A 22686-nucleotide genomic window follows, 5' to 3' on the forward strand; every position below is an offset into this window, starting at 1 on the left:
TCGATAGCGAGCGCATTCGGTGGTAGGGATCTGCTCATAGTGGTCGTCGGCCCCTGCCAGGGCCTTCCTTCCTCCCTCCGCGTTGCCATTCGCGAGGCCTTTCCTCCGCTTGCGTAGTGGGGAAGAACAAGTCTGCTACGCGGGAGGTGGGCAAGCTAGGCCCAGGAGAAGACGAGGAGTGAGCGAGGGAAAAGGAAGAGAGGAGACAGAGCGAGAAAGCGGTTGCTTACGACGACGATGTTGCATTGTTTACGACACACAGAGTAAGCCCGCCGCGGGCACGGCCATGTTGGATTCCTTTCGCGGCTGTAGATCAAAATTATAAGGCGGAACGCGCCTCGAAACGTCCGCTCGGAATCCCCTTGGTGTGCCACGAATCTTCTTCTTCCCCCTCCCCACCTCTCTCTTCGTCGTTCCGGCAAAAAAGGGAGCAAGGGCGCCTCGAGAATGCCACGAAGATCGATCTCTTCGTTTGTCCTCTCTTTTTCAACCGCCCAGCAAACGAGAGCGCAAACCTCCTCGTGTCTCTCTTCGACTGCTCTGGCTGCCTCGCGAGCAGCCATTCATTGGGTAGATGGGTCAGGTGACATGTATCGCGTGTCGCACTCATCGAGCAGCTCAATGGTTGCTTGTCAGTGGATGAGCGCTCGCTAGCAACAAGTGACTTAAAGATGTAGAAGAGATGCGCGCACTCTTCGGGCAGGTGTTTTGAATTTATGTCGAGAAGCTGCAGCCTTCTTGACGGCATGTGATGCTTGAGCAGAAATGGCCATAGATGCTGAGTTAATTATACAGTCAAATTATCTAGCGGTTTGACTGAATCTTGAAAGTTGATGATGTTCTTGGACCGTTGGATCTTCAAATACTCAACGCGTAGAGTAAACCTAGATGCACAGATTTCTCACAAATTTAGGACGGTTCGCAAAAGAATCTATCATTTCATGATAAATCATTGTTTCCTTAACAACAACTTAATAAACGTTTAGTTCTAAATATTAGTTGTCTATAGTAAAAGAAGAAATTCTTCTCTTACGCGTTAAGCTTAATCGTCCCCCATACTTGTAGATATTTAAATTTTTTTCCTCGGAGATCTCGATCTTCCGTTTGGGAATGATGAAATTATTCAATTAACTTGATTGGTGCGCCCCTCAAAGCCCACTTGAAGTTCCGCTTGACGGGGTCCGGTTCCCCCGGTTTTAAGTCTCACCGCGTAGATCAGCAAGGCGCGCGATAAACCGCAGTCGTGGAGGTCGAGGGAGCTGCCTAAGGTGAGTCTAGGGCCGCAGCCATTTTTCCACAGCCTCGCGTAGAGCGGTCCAGTCGGGGACCAGTGCCCCCACCTCTCTCGGTCCCCCTCCTTCCTCCCCAATTCCACTCGACAGATATCACGGAGGCCGGCGTGGTGCCTTCTATCTAACTACCTGAAGACCAGGTAAGCTTCGCAGCTCTCGCCCGTCGGAGTTACGGCGAAGGCGCCTTAAAAGAAATAAGGCTCAGGTACGGAGGTGGGTTCCAGGCAACAATGACGCCCAGTTGAACGCGACGGCTCGGCACTCTTCACGTGCCTAAAAGCGCGTAGCTGTTCGGTTAAGTTTACGCTTGTAGAAAATCACGCTGGTGTTAGTGCACTCATCGAGATCAATTGGTGGCTCCTATCAGTGAATATCGGCCATTACGTTATCGTTCTCATTCGGGTATTCTCCGACGCTGAGAGTGCAGTGTGCGGCGCACTTTCTCGAAATTCAGGTGGAAAGTCGGATAGAAACCGCCTTCCCGGCTCTCAGTAGGGTCTTAACTTGTGAAGCTCAGGATTAAGCTTACCTCGGTGCGGTGTGATGTAGACTTGAGTGCTTCGTTCCTCCCTTGTTCTTTCCAATTTCGGCGAATTTTTGCGGTGGAAGATGTGCGAGTGCGGTGACGAGTGCGCCGAGGACACAAAGACGCGGGAACACCGTGATGTTCTGTAGATGTCAGGTCCGCAGAAACACTCGATTGATCGAATCTAAAAGGAAGCTCCAGTGAGGGAAATTCTGGACGAGATCGAGCCTCGAACGCCTGAAATGGCTACCCTCGGCCTCTCCAAAGTCTTCATACTGGACAAATATTTTACGGAGCTGCAGAAGTTCTGGGAGACCGAGAAGAAGCTGCAAGGTATGGCAAAGTCGTTGGCGCATCTTTTGGTTGATCCGCGCGACTTTGTATTATTCTCTTGATCCCGGAAACCTTTAGCACTTAAATGATAAAACTGGTTTCGTCGGGTCTTAGAAAGCCAAAATTTCTTTCGCTGGATCCTCGCTTTAGGAAATATCAGGGTCTGTAATCTTCCATTCCATGAGTGCTTCGAATTCTAGGACTTTAAATGATTACATTGTGAAGCCTGACATCTTTAGGTCGCATCTTGACGTCTATATGTTTATTCTCAGAAGTTTAGAATTTTTACAAGTCATAGACGTCAACTTTCGAATTTTTAATATATTCAAAGTTTCGATCTTTAGATTTCAAGTTTTCATGTATCTTTGAATCTTTTCGGTCGATATAGCTCTAGCTTCTGTTTAAGTGTTGAAATTTTTCATCTCAAGATCGGAGATGTTAAGTCTAGAAAATAAAAGATTATAAGAAGAAAAATTAACTTAGTTACGCATATAACTGCACAAAAATATCATTATTATTATACGGATACATTCAAGTTTTTAAGAGATTCCACAATAACTAAATTTAAGAAAATACATAGAAAGCAAATATTAATTCGCTACATGCTATTGCTACATTGCATCGATTTAACTTTTTTCATCTCGCAAATTGCAACGTCTGATTAGTCCCTTTTCTTATTCACAGGAAGGGACGTAGAAATGTCAGCTTTTTGGAATATCTCTAAACCGTTAGATTTTAACGACGCAGAAGGGCTCCGCGGAACCTTTGATACGACCCTGCCGCGCGGAAAATGAAGAGTTGCGGTGATCGTTATAAAAGTTGCCTACGCTTTACAGTTAAAGTAATACAGTTTCTTTATGTCTTCGTGGCTCTTCTTCCTTGATTACCTCCCAGCATTCTTAACTGTACCCAAGAGATTAAAGTCCCTCGTAAAAAATTTACGCGATCCCCGGAATCAGAAATTTGCACCGCGTACATTAAGCGGTCGTAATAATTCACATTCGTGCACCTTCATTGCTTACCGTATATCCTTTGAGCCAATTTGCTGCTGATTTTTCATGATGCCTAGTAACCTGAAACATTCCCGGGGAATTTAATATTCCTAATTTATGGTTCCAAATAAACGTATTGACGGATTATAAAACCGGTGTAAAGAGGAAAACAAATATAAAATTTTATTCTTTATATATATATATAGATCACTTTTCAAAAATATAAACCTCAAAATACAACAATATTTTAGATAAATATTTGATTTAGCATGTTCAACTTAAATTTTGGCTAACATAATTCGACAAAGGTTCTTAAAATTTTATTGCTTTCAACACAATATTTATCGATTTATAACTGAAAACAAATCTTTTTATTTCGTGCTGCTCCTTACGTAATCTTAAATAATTTTTTTTCTAATATTTAAAATTCGTCTCATGCTTATACAGTCCCTGTTGGAAGTTATTTCATCATCTTGCAACCGATTAGACTACCTGGTGACATCATTTGTGCCCAACCGCTGGCCTTTTCCAAGGGACGTTAGAAAAAGATAATGGGAAGAGTTCTCAAAAAAGGATATGCCGCGACATCAAGATAACTTTTTCACTCGTTTGTTTCTCAGCTGGGAAGAATCATTATTCCGCCGTCTAGGACATCCTTACAGCTATTGTTTCACTATAGCGCGTCCTTCACAATTACGGACTTTCCTAGTTACAGTAATTAGGTGGAGAGAAGGAACGCAACGGAAATGAGCTCTAATTAAAATATTCTCCAATTCTTTATCGTCATTAATCACGTGTGATACTGAAAAGAAAAATAAAATAGTGAACATTTCACAAATAGTTTAATTAGTTATCATATAATAATCTTGGACTGAATAATTAAATATTTTTTATTAAATTTGTTAACCAATATGAATTCAAAGAGAGTAAAAAGAAAGGAAAAAGTTAATTTTATTAAATAACTTCAATGCAACAGCCATAAGAAGTATTTCTGTATAAGAATTTATATTCTGAAGTTACGAAAATACTAGCGGTTAACCGACCAGCCAAAAGCAACCGTAAACGTTCTTGAGGTCACATCGGGTGCTTAAAATCCGCTGAAAATCAGAAAAAGAGATGAACAGGAAATCACTACTTTCAAACTGAGAATTAAATGAACGAATTAAAAAAAAATTAATTATAATTGTGCAAATGCTTCATTAACTTTATACTTCCGAATTTCAGAATTTTTATAACATTTGGATTATACCTTACTCGCAGTATTTTTTTTAAGTAATTAATTTTTAACGTAATAATTGTTATTATGAAAAATGGAATGTGGTTTAATCATTAAAGCCTAAATGTTTAACCATATTAATTAATTGAATGTTTATTTATGAATACTATGATTTCTTTCTCGACCGAAAATAAATTTACATTTGAAATACGTCGCGTGACGAGGAATTAATTATAATGCTTCAGTAGTTATTCAAGTCCTATGGTCTTAGGAAACAAACACCTTTTGTTAGACCCTATCGCGATGAAAAAAGAAACCTTTTTTTCGTGGGGATGTATATGGGGCAACGGCCTAAATGTGTACGTGCATGTGTGCGTACGTGTATATGTTACGTCCAGTTTCAACGCTCGATCCCACGTGTTACAGGCGCACGTGTGCGTGAGAAGCACAAAGGTAGATGATGCACATACGTGCACAGATCATATCGTGAGATACACATATATATGCTTTCACATAAATTCGAAATCGACCCAGCTCCACAAATATTTAATCAGCGATTTCTCATAATATCGGTTAATATAAACCAGGTAGAATTTCTATATCCGGATATCTGTCCGTTAATTGCATTCACCTGGGTGCTACTTGTGCGCTCGAATGCTACTTGAAATAACAGAATATCTGATTATTCGAAACCCAAAGTTGTGAATAGCGCTAGGATAATATCTCTTATTGATTTTCGCAGCATACGATTCTGTATCAGCTGACTTCGCCTTTTGTTTTTCTAAACTATTATCAACGCTAATCACGAGTGCCCGGGTAATTTGCAAATAAATAAGCATCCGGATACTCGGCGAACATTGAAAAAACTCATGTATTCGGGTTTTATTTATTTATCCAATTTCGAATTTACAATGAATCAGTAAACGTATTCTTTTAGTATTAACTTTAACCAAGTGATATTTTTTATATATTAATTATAATATTATTATAATATTTATTGCATGCGTCTTCTTCAATATGCTATTTCCACGGTGTCAACAGATTAGAAGATTAAACTATATTGATCGGTTAATTAATGAAATGACAGAAGTCATCGCGAAGTTCAATATAGAGATTATATGGGCTAGCTGTTATCCTAGATGAAGCTTCCTGTTTTGATAACGTGAGGTCGTTACGCTTATTGTCACTTCGTTAGTGGCGTTACGCTTGCAAAGTTCCAGGGCGAATTGGCACCGTGGGAAATTACCATTTTATTAAGGCAACACGGACCCGACAGCCGCTTATTTATCTCATATATCCTGTCGCTCCCGTCCATCCTGTGGAGACATCATGCAAGTGTCTGCCGTCCACGCTTCTCGACAGCTTATGTTGACTTTTCGATGGATGTACCATATAGAAGTGTATAGGAATGCAATTTATTGCGATGCGTTTTCCTACTCTATGAATCTTGCGTCCTTTTTGTATCTCCAATTTAAGCATTTTTAATTGATAAATTTCAATTAATAAATTATCGTAAATACGAGAGTACGAACCACAATATGTCTAAGCTATGCAATCTTCCCACTACAAACACATTGATCATTGCTATATATAAATCAAATTTTTTAATTTCCGTAAAATTATTACATCGTCACATACAGAAAAGAAAGTGTTAGACTCAAGTAAATAATGACTCCAATACTCCTTAGTAAGTTTTTATTTGAATTAAATAAATTTTACTTGGATCAAGTAAATATATATATTTTGTTTGAATAATTTACTTGGAAAATATTTTATTTGGACCAAGTAAATATTACTTGATCAAAGTAAAAGTTCCTAAGAAATATCGGAATGGTCATTTATTGGAATCTAGCATTCTTTTTCTACGTATAAAATATTACCCTGATTTCCCATTAACTTTTATTCGACATGTGTAACAATTTCACGAAATCACTAAAGAAGACGAAAATTATCATATTTTCGAGAATTATTTTACACGAAGCTTTTTTTAACATAATCGAGAAAAACAGACTAGACCGGGAGTTAAATATATTTTTATGGTTAATTCGAGCAGAGTTTCATTGCGGAAATGGTAGAATAAGAACTGTTGGAATTCTCTTTTTTGGAAAAAAAATACCGGCCGGTTAAATTCGTAAATATATCACGCGTTAAGATAAGCTTCTGCGCCTAATTACGAATTAAGTTTCGACATACGTGCGGGCGTCGCCATTAATTTCTCCGCGATTTGGTAATCTGTGCGCACAAGGGAGGAATGCAGAGTACCTGCCGCGATTAATTCGTCTCTTTCGTTATCTGGTTACCTGTGCCAAACCATAACGGTGCACTTAAGGTAATCTCTATTCGTCCCTCGTTTTTTCTCTTTATCCTGCTTCCCATTCTTTCAAGCTTTCCCCGCCCCCACAATTTTTTTCAAGCAGTATTTGGTGTCACGCGCTAGTTACTCTGATCCGATCTTCCAGCTCAGCCAAAATTATTAACCTTCTTCATCCCGGTCACTTATTAGTTTTGTTTAGTTTTAACATTTAAAGTTCAAAAGGTTGAGTTATTAACTTTCGACACAGATCGCTGAATTTTCGATTATAATTAAATGAATGAAAATGGATATGTGTATGTCCAATTTTTTTAATTATAAAATGAAAGCTGATCCTTAGGAGTTTCGACTGATGGCGACCTATGGTTTCCGTGTGTAAAATAATCTGTGCATTGCAGAGTTAATAGTGTAAGAATTAATAATATTAAACGTATTAATGATTTACAATAATAGCTTAATAATTTATATAAATTATGACAGTTATAATTCATGCGAGTAATTGCAACCGGAATTTACATCATTCATATAATTTAATTTCATAATACGTATAATTTATATTTATATATATATATATATATTGGACACGTAGTTTACTTTGATAATAATATTAATTTAATTCTCGGAATCACACACACACGGATCCGTAGGGTTTTAGAATTCAAGAATTCATAGATTCGAAGAATTGGGGACTTCGAGTTTCGACCATTTATAGATTCAAGGAGAACCATGAGTCCACGAAGAATTAGGCAGACGGAGAGAATAATATCTAAGGGAAGGTCAAAGCGGCGATGTAAGTCGAAGAAACATTAGTCGAAGGAGTTATAACGAATGGAGTGTAGACGTGCGGTGAGAAGAAGACAAAAAGAACCTGTTTTCTTCGACGGAGCATTCAGCCCCCGAAGGTACCTGCGCAGTTTAATTCCCACGTAGTAGGATCTGCCCGCTATATTACAGGATACCTAGAAAATCAAGAAAATAAAGTTTGGAGACATTCATCACTCGCGCTTCTTGCCCGACCAATATTTATTTATTCGTCACTCCTATTTAATTTTTCTTGCTGCTGATTACGATTGCTGTAGATTTTATTAACGTTGCCTTACTAATTGCTGTTATTTATGTTATTACTATTGCTATTATTGTTGTTAGTAATTTTATTATTTTCATACATTTATTATATATGTCAATGAAATTCAGTAGAATTGTTTTATAGGAGAATCGTACACGCGCTGTGATTTCATTATTGAGATATAAAAACGTAACTCTGGTTTCCATTTTAACAAATTGCATTTCAGTTTTCTCTCATTTTCACGACTTTCGCAAAAGTAATTTGCATTGATATTGATACTGTCAATATAAAACGGATAATTTTTACCCAGATACTCAAGACATTTTCTCAATACTTAAATTCATAGAAATTACCCAAATATACTCTTCCGCCGTATGTTATTGATTTTTGCAGCAGCTGATTCGCGTAAGACGATTTTGTTTTTCCGTTTCTCCGAGGTACTCTATGCACACTAGCCGCTATAATAACCGGCACCCGGCTATCCGGGGAATACCCGAAAGGCCCAGGTATCCGAGTACCTGGATGCTAACACCGTTAGTTGAAGCCGCTTTATCTGGCTTTGAGGTGAATGACATCACATTTTTCGACTGTCGATTTATTCAAATCACAGCAGCACCCTCGTGGCCACAGTATTTTTTCCTCGACGTATGCGTCTATGCGCTTGCTTACTGTTCCGCCTAGTTCAGCATCAGCGAGCATCATCATTACCCGCAGCGACGACGCTGAATGCTGGAACGATCCTACATTGAATCGGCTCTCCGGCAAGAGCAGGGCGTAAATAAGGCGCCGCGCGCGTTAAACAACTTACTTCGCGGCCCAGAACCGGTTATGTAACTAATCTCGTATCCGGAAGTTAGTTGTACCGAGCAACGAGACCAGTTCCGCGGCGCGAATCAAGCGTCAGGTATCGTGTATCACCAGGCCGAGAGAGTTCAGGTCGAAAAGGGGAGAAAAACACGTCCTGTTGGAAGAACGCGACACTCCGGAGGAACACTTTCGATCGCACTCAGAATCGACCATGGAGAATTGCTGATGAGGTGGAAACGCGATTTCAGATCGCTGATAATCGACCTTGGCTGGCTCGTCGGCTTGCTGGCTGGCTGATCTGTGTAGATACCATAGGCAATTTATCCGTAGAAAGAAAAGAAAAGAGACCATTGTAATGCTTACGATACGATCATGATAAGTGATCGAACAACTTTCGTCATTGGCACTTCATCAACTTGATATTTTTAATTGTCAGTAGTGAAATTCCATTAGCTAATCGGAGCCGAAATCTAAGAAAATTATGAAGGAACTGTGCCTATCTTTGATCAGCTCTCAAGCCGATTCGATTCTCTATATATAAATTAGAAAAACAATTAATTTACTTAGACATATAAATATTTGTCTCTGTTGTATTTGTGATAAATGCGAGAAATATGTTTTATTAGATGAATTCGTTCTCAGTAATAATTGGGCTAATTCATGGCAAATTTACACGAATGGGGTGGATAGTAGAAATTACTACCATCGCTGTCAGAAGAGTCGCTTGTATTGGTAAATTGCTAGATTCACAGATCGATAAATCGCTGTACCGTTAGTTTTACAAGCCGAAAAATTGATAGAAGCAATCTATATAGATGGTTCTATTGCCCCATAGTATTGGTACAGTTATCGAAAATCATGTTAACGACAGTTTTTTCCCCTTTTCCTTTTTTCACGTTTCGCGATTCCTGTTTTTAAACGACAGAGAGCTATTTGACATGTATGTGAAAAATAGTTCGGTCAAACGTGGATTAATGTAAAGCGACGCATCATCTGTCCCAGAGTCTGGCATCTCTTGAAAGGACGTTGGCTATTTTTCCGCTTTTAATTTCGATTTTAATTATTCAAACGGCACGCCCAACCTTGATCTGAATTACACTCTTCGAGAAAGTCCTTCCCGAAGAAGTTAATGTCCCCGAAGACACCTGTCGGCAGTATCTCGGCGGGGTCATACTCAACGACCATAACGCACCGGTCGGTCGCGTGGTACGTGACTACAATCGACTGCAGGAGTGCTCGGTTTCCCTCGGGCGACGAAGAGAAATCTCGAGGTCCATGGAGAGCGCAGCCTCCTTCATTTCGACTTATCCGCCATTGTATCTTAGATTAACGGTACCCGAAGAGCTGCGCGCGGCCGCTCGAGAGACGCGTACAAGCGCGACGGATAAAAAGAATAATGAGAGATGAAGCCGAGAACATGTTGAACCAGAAAGAATGTGTCACAAATGGAGAACGTGTCCAGCGAACTCTACACATACCCTTCACTGCGGCTCTCAGAACGACCTCTCCTTAATTATCGAGTAAAACCCAAATATCCAAAAAGAATAAAGCAAGATGTCAGAGTATCTTCTCGAAAAGATATTTAATAATATATTAATTAGGATATTGAATATTAAATGGATATAAATTTCTATATTAAATTTCGATATCCCAACGTATGTGTCGTTAAGTGAAAGGGACATGGAACATGCTTTCTCCCCATTTTTCGGCCCCAAAGAACTCATTAAAATGCCTAACATCTAACATAAGAGATTCATTCGTTTGATTAAATATAATATATTATGTTGTTTGGAATGTTTCCACTTTTACATACCTAAATTATATATGAAGTATAATGCCCAAAAGTGTTGTGACTAAACGCCACACACTATAGCGTTGTAGCGCCCTTAACCCTATCGGCACCAGCCTGTCTCAAAGAAGGCCCCTGCTTGATTCTTACAGATGCTTCCTCATCGAACGAAGCGGTGCACCTACAGCAACGCCTACGGAGCCTCAGCACGGAACTGGTGACCCTAAGGAACCGGCTGCACGTGAGCCAACCGGCAAATGCATCAGGACCGGCGAGCGGCACCTCCGGGCCCCTGTCAAAGAGCCCGGAAAAAAGCGGCGCGCCCTCCTCGCCCGCACCGGCGGTACCGCCGAGGACCACCCTGCCTCCCGGTGGCGGCGTATCTCACGGGATCGGTCATCCCGCGGGTCACACGTTAACAGCTTCCGCAATTGTTCATCCGCACGTCAATCACGCCGGCGCAAATACTCTCGGTCACAACTCTACCACAACGAATAATTTAATATCTGGTTAGTACTCAGGGATCTCTGTCCGTTATAAAACCCGGTATCCCAGAATTATCGCCGTCGATAGAAACCGAACGATTTCCATATCCGAGTATTCGAATATTTACCCAGTATTCAAATTCGTGGATGTTACTCGGGTACTTCCCGAGATAATCAATGTAGTTGAAACCCAAAATCGCAAGTGATGTCGACCACTTACCTGTCGATTTCGCCTTTCCTCTTCCTGAGGTACTACCCGAACTAACCACGGTATTCGAGTACCCGGATAATTTGCAAATAACTGGGTACCCGAAAAATACCCGAGAAAAACCGAGTAATCCCCGAGTACCTGAATACTAAGATATTGACACAACTACCTGGCATTTTATTACACGGTATCTTCGGCTATTCGACAGGACGAGTCTCTCAGAATTCTGCGGATAATCACGACGATGTCCTGTTATAATCCGATACTCGCCGATCAATTATTCATAACCGTGTTGGTCGTGAAACCACTATCGTTTAGTCTGATGGGACAGCATAGGTAGTCTCTGTCTGTTTACCGCATGTATTGGCACGAAGCTTGAATAAAGCGTTTCGCGCGTTTCACGAGACGGATAACGATTTGTCGTGAGGTGACCGACGCGAGATTGTCTAGATTTCCCGACGTGTTAAGACCTAGATCCTTCGAAACGGCACAACGGAGTACCCGACGACGGCATAGTATCGTGCGTGACGGCATTGGGATGCCTCCGGTCGCCGCCGATTTCCAGCATCATCGCCGACGTGAAAAACGCGAAGAGCAATCAAGGCCAACACCGATGTCTCCCGAAAGCCACCGTACCTTCTTCCGGCCCTGCGACCTCCACGGCCTTGGACGACCTCATTCATCTACCCGGACCTCTCACAGAAGACGCGGTGCTCAAGTGTCTTCAAGCTCGCTTCTGCGCCAAGCAGTACCACGTAAGACTAATACTTTCGTTAAAAAATAGATAAGTGGCTTAAAGTTTCCCAAAACACAAGATTCCGCATGTCCAAATCAAAACGTATAGAGATCCTTAAAAGAGCCGAAGAGGTTTTGGGCGTTTTGGCCTTCCGAAGGACGTTAGACATTTGGATTCGCGACACGCAGATCGCGTTCAGTGAATCAGGCAGTCATTTAATGCTAGATATATTGCGAGAAATATGACTCTACGTGCGAAGGACCATGAAACTCGGCTGTAATCGCAAAAGTCACACAGCTTCCCATCCTCCGATCTTAGAATCCTAAAGTGCAAGCGGCTTCCGGGGAACCCAACGTTCACGAGTCGCGCACATACATGCAGCCACGCACGAATAACGCGACAGTGCCGGAGCGGAATGCAAAGAGGCGGCTTCGAGTCGCATTCAGAAGCGTACGGTGTGCGGTCGCTGTTGGTATTGGTGCCCGCAATAACGCAAACACACAGTACAGCGCGCGGCCGATACACCGCCATTAAGAATTCACCCTGTCTCTCGGCCGGTTCGTGCGTGCCACCCTGCCACAGGAAACCCACGCACAGGTGGTACGCTCGCATTCCGGCGGTGTGGTCGGTCATGCCGACTTTAATTTTTATACATTTCTTATTATACGCTATATACTGTTAACCAGAACCATGCTGACGCATGAATCAGGTTTCTATTTAATTACAATATTATTATTTCCATAATAAAATCTCTCATTTTGATCATCACAGTTCTCGGACGAGGTGCTTAAAAATGGATAAAGGCTCAAAGAATTATTAGTTATTGAGAAAGAAATAAAGAAGAATGTATAAAAAAATGTAACGATTTGTCAATTCATCAACATTCTACTAATTTAAGCTACTTGTTTAGAGTCTATTACTGAATTAACATAATCTGTAATTTTAATCTTCATAGTTCTCGAACAAGGTGCTTAAAAATAAAGACTTAAAGAATTAATATTAGTGTTGATACAAAAAAGTTAGAAAAGAAAATGTGAAAAACTGTTCCAAATATGAGAAATAATTCACCAATTCATTATCGGCACTCTGCTAATTTAAACTTCTCATAGTTAGCTCATGGAAGTTATTAGTGAACTCTAATTATGAATGAACCTTCGTGTTTATCACGATAGATTGTTGCGTCTTTCGTTGTCAGTCATTCATCAGGTTAGGCAGCTATAGCTAGTCTCTTCGAGATAGGCTATCGACTTTTTATACGGAACGATCGGTTCTTTTGACGGTTCCTCGTTTAGACGGCCTATTGAGAAACTCCTGATTTCTCCGTGTTTTAGGTACTTTAGGCAAGCGAGGATCTTTTTCTTCGCCGGTTGCGGTTGATTGGATATCTCCTTTCGACCATAAAAAGCAAACTGATCGTATACTTACGCAAGTTCATTACGCAATCCATCAGACTTGAACTTCGACATTTGAATAGAACCTGCAAAATTTATCGATCGACATTTCCAATTTACGAAAGATGCAGTTTATATGAATCACAAATTATTCGTAGGCAGCACATTTCCCTAAGCGGTTAGTGTAAGCTGGAGAGTGTTCTTAAAACGATGCTATTGCGATTATCCACCAAATAATTATCCACTGCAAATGAAGATCTCAGATTGAGATAATTGCGACCGTGTGGAACTCGAAGACTTATTATCCGAGGACTTTGATGAGGCAGCCGATTTTTGCGCAATTTCCTCGTATTAAGCAGCCGTTCGCACTTCGCAATTTAATGCTCGGCATAATTATTTATGTATGAACGTAGCGGGAGATAGTTTCCTCCGTCATTGATGACGCTCTCATTACGTCGGCATGCATGCAGGTGCGTGATCTGTTTACAGCTCGCACAGGCAAATTCCGACCACCGTCTTTCCTCCACCTGTAGGTCCTACAGGGCCCGCCAAAAGACTGGTTCTACCCCCTTCCTCTCGTTCCTGCGTCCCCTTCCTTCAATCTCCTCCACACTTTAGGCCGCTTTTATCGCCCTTTTCGTTAGCATATCCTGCTCTTTTCACTGGCATTCTAATATCTACGACAGATTTGAGAGAGCCACAAATTGGTATGTTATTTAATTAAATAGAATATACTTGAAGGGAGAATAATCGTAGAAAGAACATTTTATTGCAATATCGTGCATAAGAAGTAGAAGGTGTATATCAAAATTATGTTAGAAACGTTAATTTGTAGAGTGAATTGTTAAGAAAACATTAACTCAACATTTTGAAAATATAAAGATCTTTCAGAGTATGCAGAGATCTTATCTTGGTATGTTATTAACGATGAGATAATTCAGTATATATTTTTACAACAATTCGGATATTTCAAATCTTGCTATATTGTATTCATCATTTTGAAAATAGCCCATTTTTATACTACAATTAAACATTTTTCAAAATTGTGACGTAATGGAAACCGGATTCGTATTCAGCATCAAAAAGCTATAGGAAATGACTAGTCTCGTTCTGATATTCGAAAAAAGTCATTTTTGTTGAACTGCGTCACAAGAAATGTCCATTAGAAAACGAATCCGTATACAAAAGAAACGTAATTATTGCTACAGACGAACGTAGGTCCCATACTGGTTTGCGTAAATCCATACACGGACGTCGGGAATCCGTTGACCTTAACGAGCACCAGGACAGTGCCATTGACACCCCAACTGAACAAGGTCGTTCAGGAAGCTGTGAGGCAGCAATCGGAGACCGGGTATCCGCAAGCAATCATCCTTTCCGGTAAGATTCCCAACGGACTCTTTCTCCTCTTCCGCTCTTCAGGAATGCAGATTTCTGGAACTTCTTCTACAGGGACGAGCGGTTCCGGAAAAACGTACGCTTCAATGCTGTTACTTAGGCAACTCTTCGACGTCGCCGGCGGCGGACCGGAAACGGACGCTTTCAAACATCTAGCGGCAGCCTTCACGGTTCTCAGATCCTTGGGCTCAGCGAAAACCGCCACGAACTCCGAGAGCTCAAGGATAGTAAGTGCTCCGCTTCAAAATGCATGAGATAGAAGTAGAAGGAGGAGGAAAGGGAGAGAGAAAGATAGGTAGAGGAGTGAGAACTTATATACGATCAGTAATCAATTCTTTGCAGCTACATGCAAAACATAGAATTTAATATCCGATTATTTGGCAACTTAATGAAAATACTATTAATAATAATAATATTAGAATTTAAAATATTACAAACAACAGTACAAAATATTATAATAATTGTAATATAATATATGTGATAATAACAATGACAACACAGCATAATATTAAATAAAAGTGGATAAGGCCAGTAAGAGCCAGAGTACAATTATTTTAGTACTATTTATATAATTTAAGTAGTCATTTAACACGCTAGTAAATATTCACTTAAAAAAGACGATGTTAAGATCAAATAGTCTAGACGGTTCGGTCTTATTCAAACCCTTGTCAATATCTATTGATAAGATTTTTTAAACAATTTTTCTCATCAATTTTCTGGAAAGAATATTCTTTTCAATAGGAATTGACGAAAATTAAACGCAACTAAAGCGCAACTGAAATTTCGACTTCACTTTTTTACGCACACATGACTTAAAAATTCAAACCGTAGCCGTCGTACCATTAGCTGGTCACATTTGTATTCCATGTGATATGATTATTGTAAATATTTCCAAGAGATTATTTGCTTAATATTCTCCAAGTACTTGCGCTTTAATTTTCGTCGATTCCTGTCGATAATAGTCTGTATAAAACCGAGACGTCTAAACTACTTTACCTCATCGCTTTTTCTATTTAAATGAATGTTTATTAGTACTTAAAGTAACTGCTTAAGTTGCATAAATGGCGTTAAAATAACTCTACTCTGGCTTTTATTAACTTTATTTATCTTTCTATTGATTTGATATCAAAGAGCTTTATAAATAATATTTTTCAAATAAATTTAAATAAATGTTTTTAAATAAAAATAAAATGTAAAAAATAAAAGTTTTTAAATATCGAAAGTAACAATATCGCAATAATCTGTGTTTATTTTCAGGGTCACTTCATTGAAGTTCAAGTAACGGATGGTGCTTTGTACAGAACGAAAATTCATTGTTACTTCCTAGATCAAACGAGAGTGATCAGACCGTTGTCGGATGAAAAAAACTATCACATATTTTATCAGATGTTAGCTGGATTGTCCCATGATGAGCGAGGTAAGGAGCGAATTGCACTTGTAATATCCGCTTAAATCGAACACCGTCATTATGATAATTAATGTGAAGAAAATAAATAATAACGATGTAATATTAATAAATCCATAGTATATTGTATCGATTGATCTTACAGTTAAACTGAATCTGGAAGGATACAATCTCAAAAATTTGAGGTATCTTCAACACGGCGATACACGGCAGGACGAAACTGAGGATGCCATTCGGTTTCAAGCTTGGAAAGCTTGTTTAGGTATGTGTTTCTCTCGAAATGCTGCGTGGAAAATAATAATAACAAATAATAATATTAAATTTTCGTTTTCTCAATTTCAATTAATCAATGTCAAATAAAATATATTTGTGTATTTGGGTACTACTCGGATATCCGAGTTTTTTAAATATTTCTCGAATATTCGATTACTGTGCAAATTTTCCGGTTACTCGAATACCGCTCATTATACATAATACTTAAACAAATAAAAGATAAAATATCAAAAATCGGTTCATTTAAGGTAGAATCAATATAATACTCAGGAATTTGAATAGCTCATATCCTGACATAAAAATTATCTGGCTTATTCTGACAGATATAATTCAATAAAAAAATTAATTCTTTTCTAATCCAATTAAATAGGTCATTATTTCTGTTGAGGACTTTGTAACGTAATACAATATCTCTTTGTAATATAATATTTAACTATAGCTGTTTTACAAGAAAAAGCATTGCATTACATTTCATCATATTTGCAAATTGCAAATATGCATTTGCAAATTAATATAGTTATCCTTGATCCTGCATCCTTCATCTTCCCGCAGGCGTTCTTGGCATTCCGTTTTTGGACGTCGTGAGGGTACTAGCGGCGGTACTCATCCTCGGGAACGTCGGTTTCACAGACGGACCAGGCGTGGAAGTAGGAGTGATTGGTGAGAACGAGTTATCTTCCGTAGCTGCACTCCTGGGAGTTCCTCCGCCAGCTTTGTTACGAGGACTCACCTCGAGGACTCACAACGCGCGTGGCCAACTCGTTAAATCCGTCTGCGACGCCAACATGGTATTACTATCAGACTTTACTGATGAAACGGAGCAGTGATGAGCAATTTCCCATCTTGTCCAAGTTGAGATTCACGGATCAAGGGACTCTTTGATCTGAATCCCTAAAACATCACAGACGTTAGCCCTTGGGGCGTTACACACTTAGATCCGTTAGATTGTAAGATCTCAGACCCTCCAGATTCGTGGATAAGTGATTGCTTTGCTTGGTACATTAATCTCACGCTGTTCGTGACATTAAACCTTCTGTTCGTCAGGCACATCAGTGTTTAAATCGTTATGTTTTAAATTTGAAATTTTAAGGATTGGATTAGATCGTTACATTTATCGAATTTTTATATATTTATTTTTGCAAAAATTCTTTGTCCTCCAAAATTTAAGACAAAGCATTACCCGAAAAATAATTAGTCTTAAATCAATGATAGATATTCTCATATATAAGCAAAAATGTCAATCTTATTAGAAGATATTTAGTCTTCATTTGATTGGATTTGTATATTATTTAAATATTACTTGCACTCAGTTCAAGGCTAAAAATCTTCTAAGAATATTATAATATTCTTACTTATGTATAAGAATACTTATTGTTGATTTAAAATTATTTCTTTTCCGTGTAGAAATAAAAGATATTTCAAACTTTATTCTAAAAGTTTTAATTCTTAAAAAAATGTTTTTTAATTCTTAATATTACAAATATTTTGTTAAAAACCTCTTTCAGATATCGAGCGTTGAATCGTTTTATTTTATATTTTTTGTATCCTTCAGCGGAATGTAGTAAAAACATTAAGTAATCGCACATTTTTATCACTTTGAATTAGACCGCAATAAAAGATTGCTCGCCACTGTATAATCAAGTATTGTCTTATAATGTTGAAAAGTATTTGTTTGCGCAGTCTAACATGACCAGGGATTCGCTGGCAAAAGCGCTCTATTGCCGTACCGTGGCCACAATAGTAAGACGAGCTAACAGCTTGAAGAGACTCGGCTCCACACTTGGCACTCTCTCGTCGGATTCCAACGAATCTGTTCATAATCAAGCGGAGGTTACTAGCCAACACGCCTCTACCATTGGCAGTTCGGCAGGTGAGTCTTCATTGCATCAACTATTGCACCAACTTTAGTACAACGTTAATTGTAAATCACAATAGCCAAAGGAGAATGTTCGTCGTGTATATTAAATTCCTACGTTGTAACCTCTCATTACACTGTTATTAAATAAAATCTGAGCGGTTATTATTACATTTAAGAATTAAATAATTAATTCAAAGCAACTCAATATTGATTTTTCAAGAAGGTCCGTTTTGAGAAACCCGGACTACGATGAATGCGACGAATTTTCTTCGATAATCACGCGTCGTTTCGTAGACGCATCACATGCTTCTCATTCTTTAATGTAGTAAGAGAAATAAGAAGGAAGGGTCTTTCGGGACTTACAGGGGGAACAGGATCTAGAAGCATGACCGCATTGAATAACGCCGTGCGACATGCCACGGACGGTTTCATCGGCATCCTGGACATGTTCGGGTTCGAGGACCCTAAGCCGAGCCAGCTGGAGCACCTCTGCATCAATCTCTGCGCAGAGACGATGCAGCACTTCTATAACACTCACATATTCAAAAGCTCCATCGAGAGTTGCCGTGACGAAGGTATCCCGTGCGACGTCGAAGTTGACTACGTCGACAACGTGCCATGCATTGATCTCATTTCTTCTTTGGTGAGTTTCTTATATTGAAGATGTATTGGAAGAATATATTGGAAGAAGATAATATCCACGATCTAGTAAATCATGTTTGTCTCGACAAGAAAATTAACCATATATATATATTTATTTTCATATCTTTTTGATAAGATATATTGCTTATATACGTTGAAAAATATAATTATAGCGTGATAACTCGGAGAATTTTAAATCTCTTAAATTCTCAGAGAAGTTCCATCTCTTTTTAGCTTAATCATTGTCTTACGGTTTGAAGATCGTGTTAATAGGTTTGTTGTGCGATTCTGCTTTACAGCGCACCGGGTTGCTAAGTATGTTAGATGTGGAAGGTTCTATACACGGAACTGCCGAAAGTTATGTCGCCAAAGTAAAGGTGCAGCACAAGCAGAATCCCCGGCTGTTCGAGCCAAGAACAGTCGACTGCAGATCCTTCGGCATTCAGCACTTCGCAGGAAGAGTCACTTACGACGCTTCGGACTTTCTAGGTGTGTAAAACTTCTTTCATGAAGTTTCGTAATTCGAAAATATTATCAAGCCGAAGTATGATTAAGTTCTTTATTTATTAGTATAATGTGTATAAGTTAATAAAATGTGTATATATTATATACAGAGTGTTGAAAAAAAGTAGTACCAAATTTTAGGAGCATATTGTAGTATTGCTTAGTTAGACTTTTTGGTTTGTTTTCATGTATATTACATACTCTTAAAATATGGCACCGCCTTTTTCCAACACCCTGTATAATATTATTTAATTGACCATAATAATTATATATTCGGATAAAAACTGACAGCTTCTTTGCAATTAATTAAATCAAATAACTCTAGTTTAAATAATTATCTATCTTATAGACACAAACAAAGATGTTGTCCCCGACGATTTGGTGGCGGTCTTTTATAAGCACGCTTGCAGTTTCGGTTTCGCTACACATTTGTTTGGTAGTGAGCTGAAAGCATTGTATGCGAGTGACACTGTCCCGAGGGGCGTCAGTTTTCGAATATCGCCGACTTCTCATACCGATCTGTAAGTAACCAACCAATTCAGTGTTAATCAAAAAGATTATTCCAATTCAGACATAATCTTAATAAAAATTATTTCAATATATTTGTTAAAAATAAATTCTTCGAGATCTCCAAATCTCAGAAAATAATTGTTGAAATAAGTAATCTCTATATTGCAACAGTGATTTAAGTAATGTGAACACTTTTATTCATAATTCGCTGATATTAAGTCGATTATGAAACTTAAACAAAATGCAAGGGAGGGTAAAGTAAAAGCTCTTCTCCGCAGCACAAACGGGGACGTGCCGATATCGACGTTGACGCAGGATTTTCATACGAGATTAGATAATCTCCTGAGGACTTTGGTCCATGCTAGACCGCACTTTGTTAGATGTATCAGAAGCAATGGCACTGAAACACCGATGCATCTTGACAGAGGAGTTACAATGCGCCAGATACGCTCGCTGCAGGTCCTGGAGACGGTGAATCTCATGGCAGGAGGTAAAATAATATTTGACATTTATCGCTTTATTAGAAAATTTATGGTGATTAGGGAAATTTCGGTTGATTAATAAATCCTTGGTGATAGGAGAAGACACGTAGGATAATTATAGGAATGTGTGCACAACACTGCAACATTTAGTCGCGATGAAGTTCTGGAGGTAATATTTATGGTAACTCACGCAGGATACCCGCATAGGATGCGATTTAAAGCCTTCAACGCGAGGTATAGGCTAATCGCGCCCTTCAAGCAGCTGCGCCGCGCTGAGGAACAGGCTGTCGAGGACACGAAATTGATTTTGCAGAACGCGCAGCAGCTGAAGAGTAAATTCGGTGCCAGCACTAGCTGGGCCCTCGGCAAGCGTCACATTTTCCTCAGCGAAGGTATCAGGCAGCAGCTTGAGAACCTACGGGCGGAAACACGAAGGAAAGCCGCCATAATAATTCAGGTAGGCACATTTACCTTTTTATCAATCCACTTCTCTTCCCTAGAATTTGTTTTCTGTGATACCATCGTAAATGTGACCATCGTAAGTATCATTTGAAATTTTCTGATGAGGCACTTGTTAATTATTTTTAGTGTCGTCAATATGCAAATATTCAAGTACTTGAGTACTACGTGGATATCCAATTTCCCCGAATATCTTGCGAGTACAAATGTATTCTGTTATTTTGGGAATTATACTTTAATACTCGAAGTACTGTGATTGGTATAGATGGTAACTTAAAAGGTGAAAAAAGAAATTATATAACATAATTTGGCATACTGGATAAATATTTGGCTATAGAAATACCCGGTTTATACTGATAATGATTTCTACATTTAGTGCGAAAAAAGAATAGAGCGAACAATTTCAAAACTAAATTTGTTTCGTTAAATTTGTTATTTTCAGGCTACGTGGAGGGGTTGGCGGGTACGGAGAGGGTGGCCTTTGAGGAGGACGACCCTAGGAGTGACTTCCGGCATTGGCCAAAAGAAACCTCAACAACCAACTACCGGCACTACCGGAACCGTTCAGAGAAATGTCGCTGCTGGCACGGTAACCGGAACTAGCACTCGTCCAAGACCGCAACCAATCGCTGGCACACCTCCTCCCGACCCTTCGGAAAAATGCGCAGACCAAAAAATGATCCAGCAGACCTGTTCTCTTTTCGGACTGGATCTGGTCAGTACCTGGATCTTCTATTCTCTCATAGGAAGAAACAGTTAAAATTAAAAAAAAAAAACAATAATAGGAAATATTTTAGAAAAACCTAAATTAGAATCAAATCTTTATGGAATCTGTGATGAAGAGATTTTTTAAATCCTTTTATGTTTATGGGTCTAAAATGTTTAACAGAGAAAACGAAATGTTTTAAACAAAATATTTTAATGAATTAACAGCTTGCAATATTTCAAACATAAATTCTGTCATAATGATGTTGGAAATGAAAAATTTAGAATTTATTCAAGAGTAATCCTTCTTCTATCATATAGGAGCGGCCGCCACCTGTTCCTCCTAGCAGGTCCTATACCGTGACCGGAAACACAAAGCTTGGTTACCCACAGACCAGAATTATGAAAATGCCTTTCCCAGGTATAGAACGATTATTAAATAGAAGAAAGATTATTAAATTTTACACTTCTTCTTATTGAAAATTGATACTTTTACGACCAAGATTCAATCTTGTCATTATCCAACTATCTCCTTAGATATTTATTTTATAACGCTCTACACTGCGCAATTACTAATATTTTTTCAATTTAATGTATATATTTCTTAATATATAATATAATAAATATTTTTCAGAAGAAGGCGAAGGCGAGGTGGTCCTTTTGAAAGGAGAGACAGTTTTAGTTGTAGGTGCGTCACCCAGGCGAGGTCATCTACTCGTCGAACACAATAACGCTACATTGCATGTGCCGTATCAATTCATGGAATTGAAACCTTGTAACATTAATGTGTAATAATATTATAGTAATATTTATTCGGTTCCGCATTTTTTTAGAAAAACAGATTGTAATATTTTTCTCTTACTTTTGATTTTGGAAAATTTACATTTGGACGAATTGGAATGGAATTTCCACAGAAACGCCTATACATGAGCTATTAATATGAGTAAAACAACTTTGTTGTTTCTGAGATTAAAATCTGTAAATAAATTTTATCGTTTTTAAGAGTAGGAAACTTGCTATTCTGCATTTATAAAATAAGTAAAATCCTCGTACGCGATTTCAATTAAAAAATAATTAATTTCTTATGCGTTAATACAAATTCGGAGCGATGTACGAAGTAACTCGGGTGTTTGTTTATATATATATCAGCTGATGCATTCGGAAGCGGACAAAAGTCAAAGAATAATCGGTACACCGTATCAAATTCCATTATCAGCTTGTTTCGTGAGGAAATAGTTTCGCAATTTTTTCTAAGAAGAGAGATAAAGTTTGATCCACGCGGGGAGTTGATGAAACAA

At 38.8% G+C, this 22686-nt stretch overlaps 1 protein-coding gene across 1 annotated transcript in view; it reads left to right on the forward strand.

Annotated features, from left to right (window-relative positions):
• Positions 1-22180, forward strand: part of LOC106744977 (unconventional myosin-IXb) — a 34905-nt gene extending 12725 nt beyond the window's left edge. The window contains exons 2-17 of the mRNA XM_014620168.1: positions 10485-10841; positions 11494-11780; positions 14361-14532; positions 14605-14777; positions 15808-15967; positions 16101-16217; positions 16781-17016; positions 17909-18098; positions 18452-18729; positions 19028-19217; positions 19582-19753; positions 20021-20232; positions 20419-20681; positions 21126-21398; positions 21710-21809; positions 22023-22180. Of these exons, the coding sequence (XP_014475654.1) occupies positions 10485-10841; positions 11494-11780; positions 14361-14532; positions 14605-14777; positions 15808-15967; positions 16101-16217; positions 16781-17016; positions 17909-18098; positions 18452-18729; positions 19028-19217; positions 19582-19753; positions 20021-20232; positions 20419-20681; positions 21126-21398; positions 21710-21809; positions 22023-22180 (3338 nt within the window). The remainder of the gene's footprint in view (positions 1-10484; positions 10842-11493; positions 11781-14360; positions 14533-14604; positions 14778-15807; positions 15968-16100; positions 16218-16780; positions 17017-17908; positions 18099-18451; positions 18730-19027; positions 19218-19581; positions 19754-20020; positions 20233-20418; positions 20682-21125; positions 21399-21709; positions 21810-22022) is intronic.
• Positions 22181-22686: the final 506 nt, after the last annotated feature.

The sequence above is a fragment of the Dinoponera quadriceps genome, unplaced genomic scaffold, assembly GCF_001313825.1.
Source record: "Dinoponera quadriceps isolate SergipeBrazil2010 unplaced genomic scaffold, ASM131382v1 scaffold717, whole genome shotgun sequence".
Classification (NCBI taxonomy): Eukaryota; Metazoa; Arthropoda; class Insecta; order Hymenoptera; family Formicidae; genus Dinoponera; species Dinoponera quadriceps.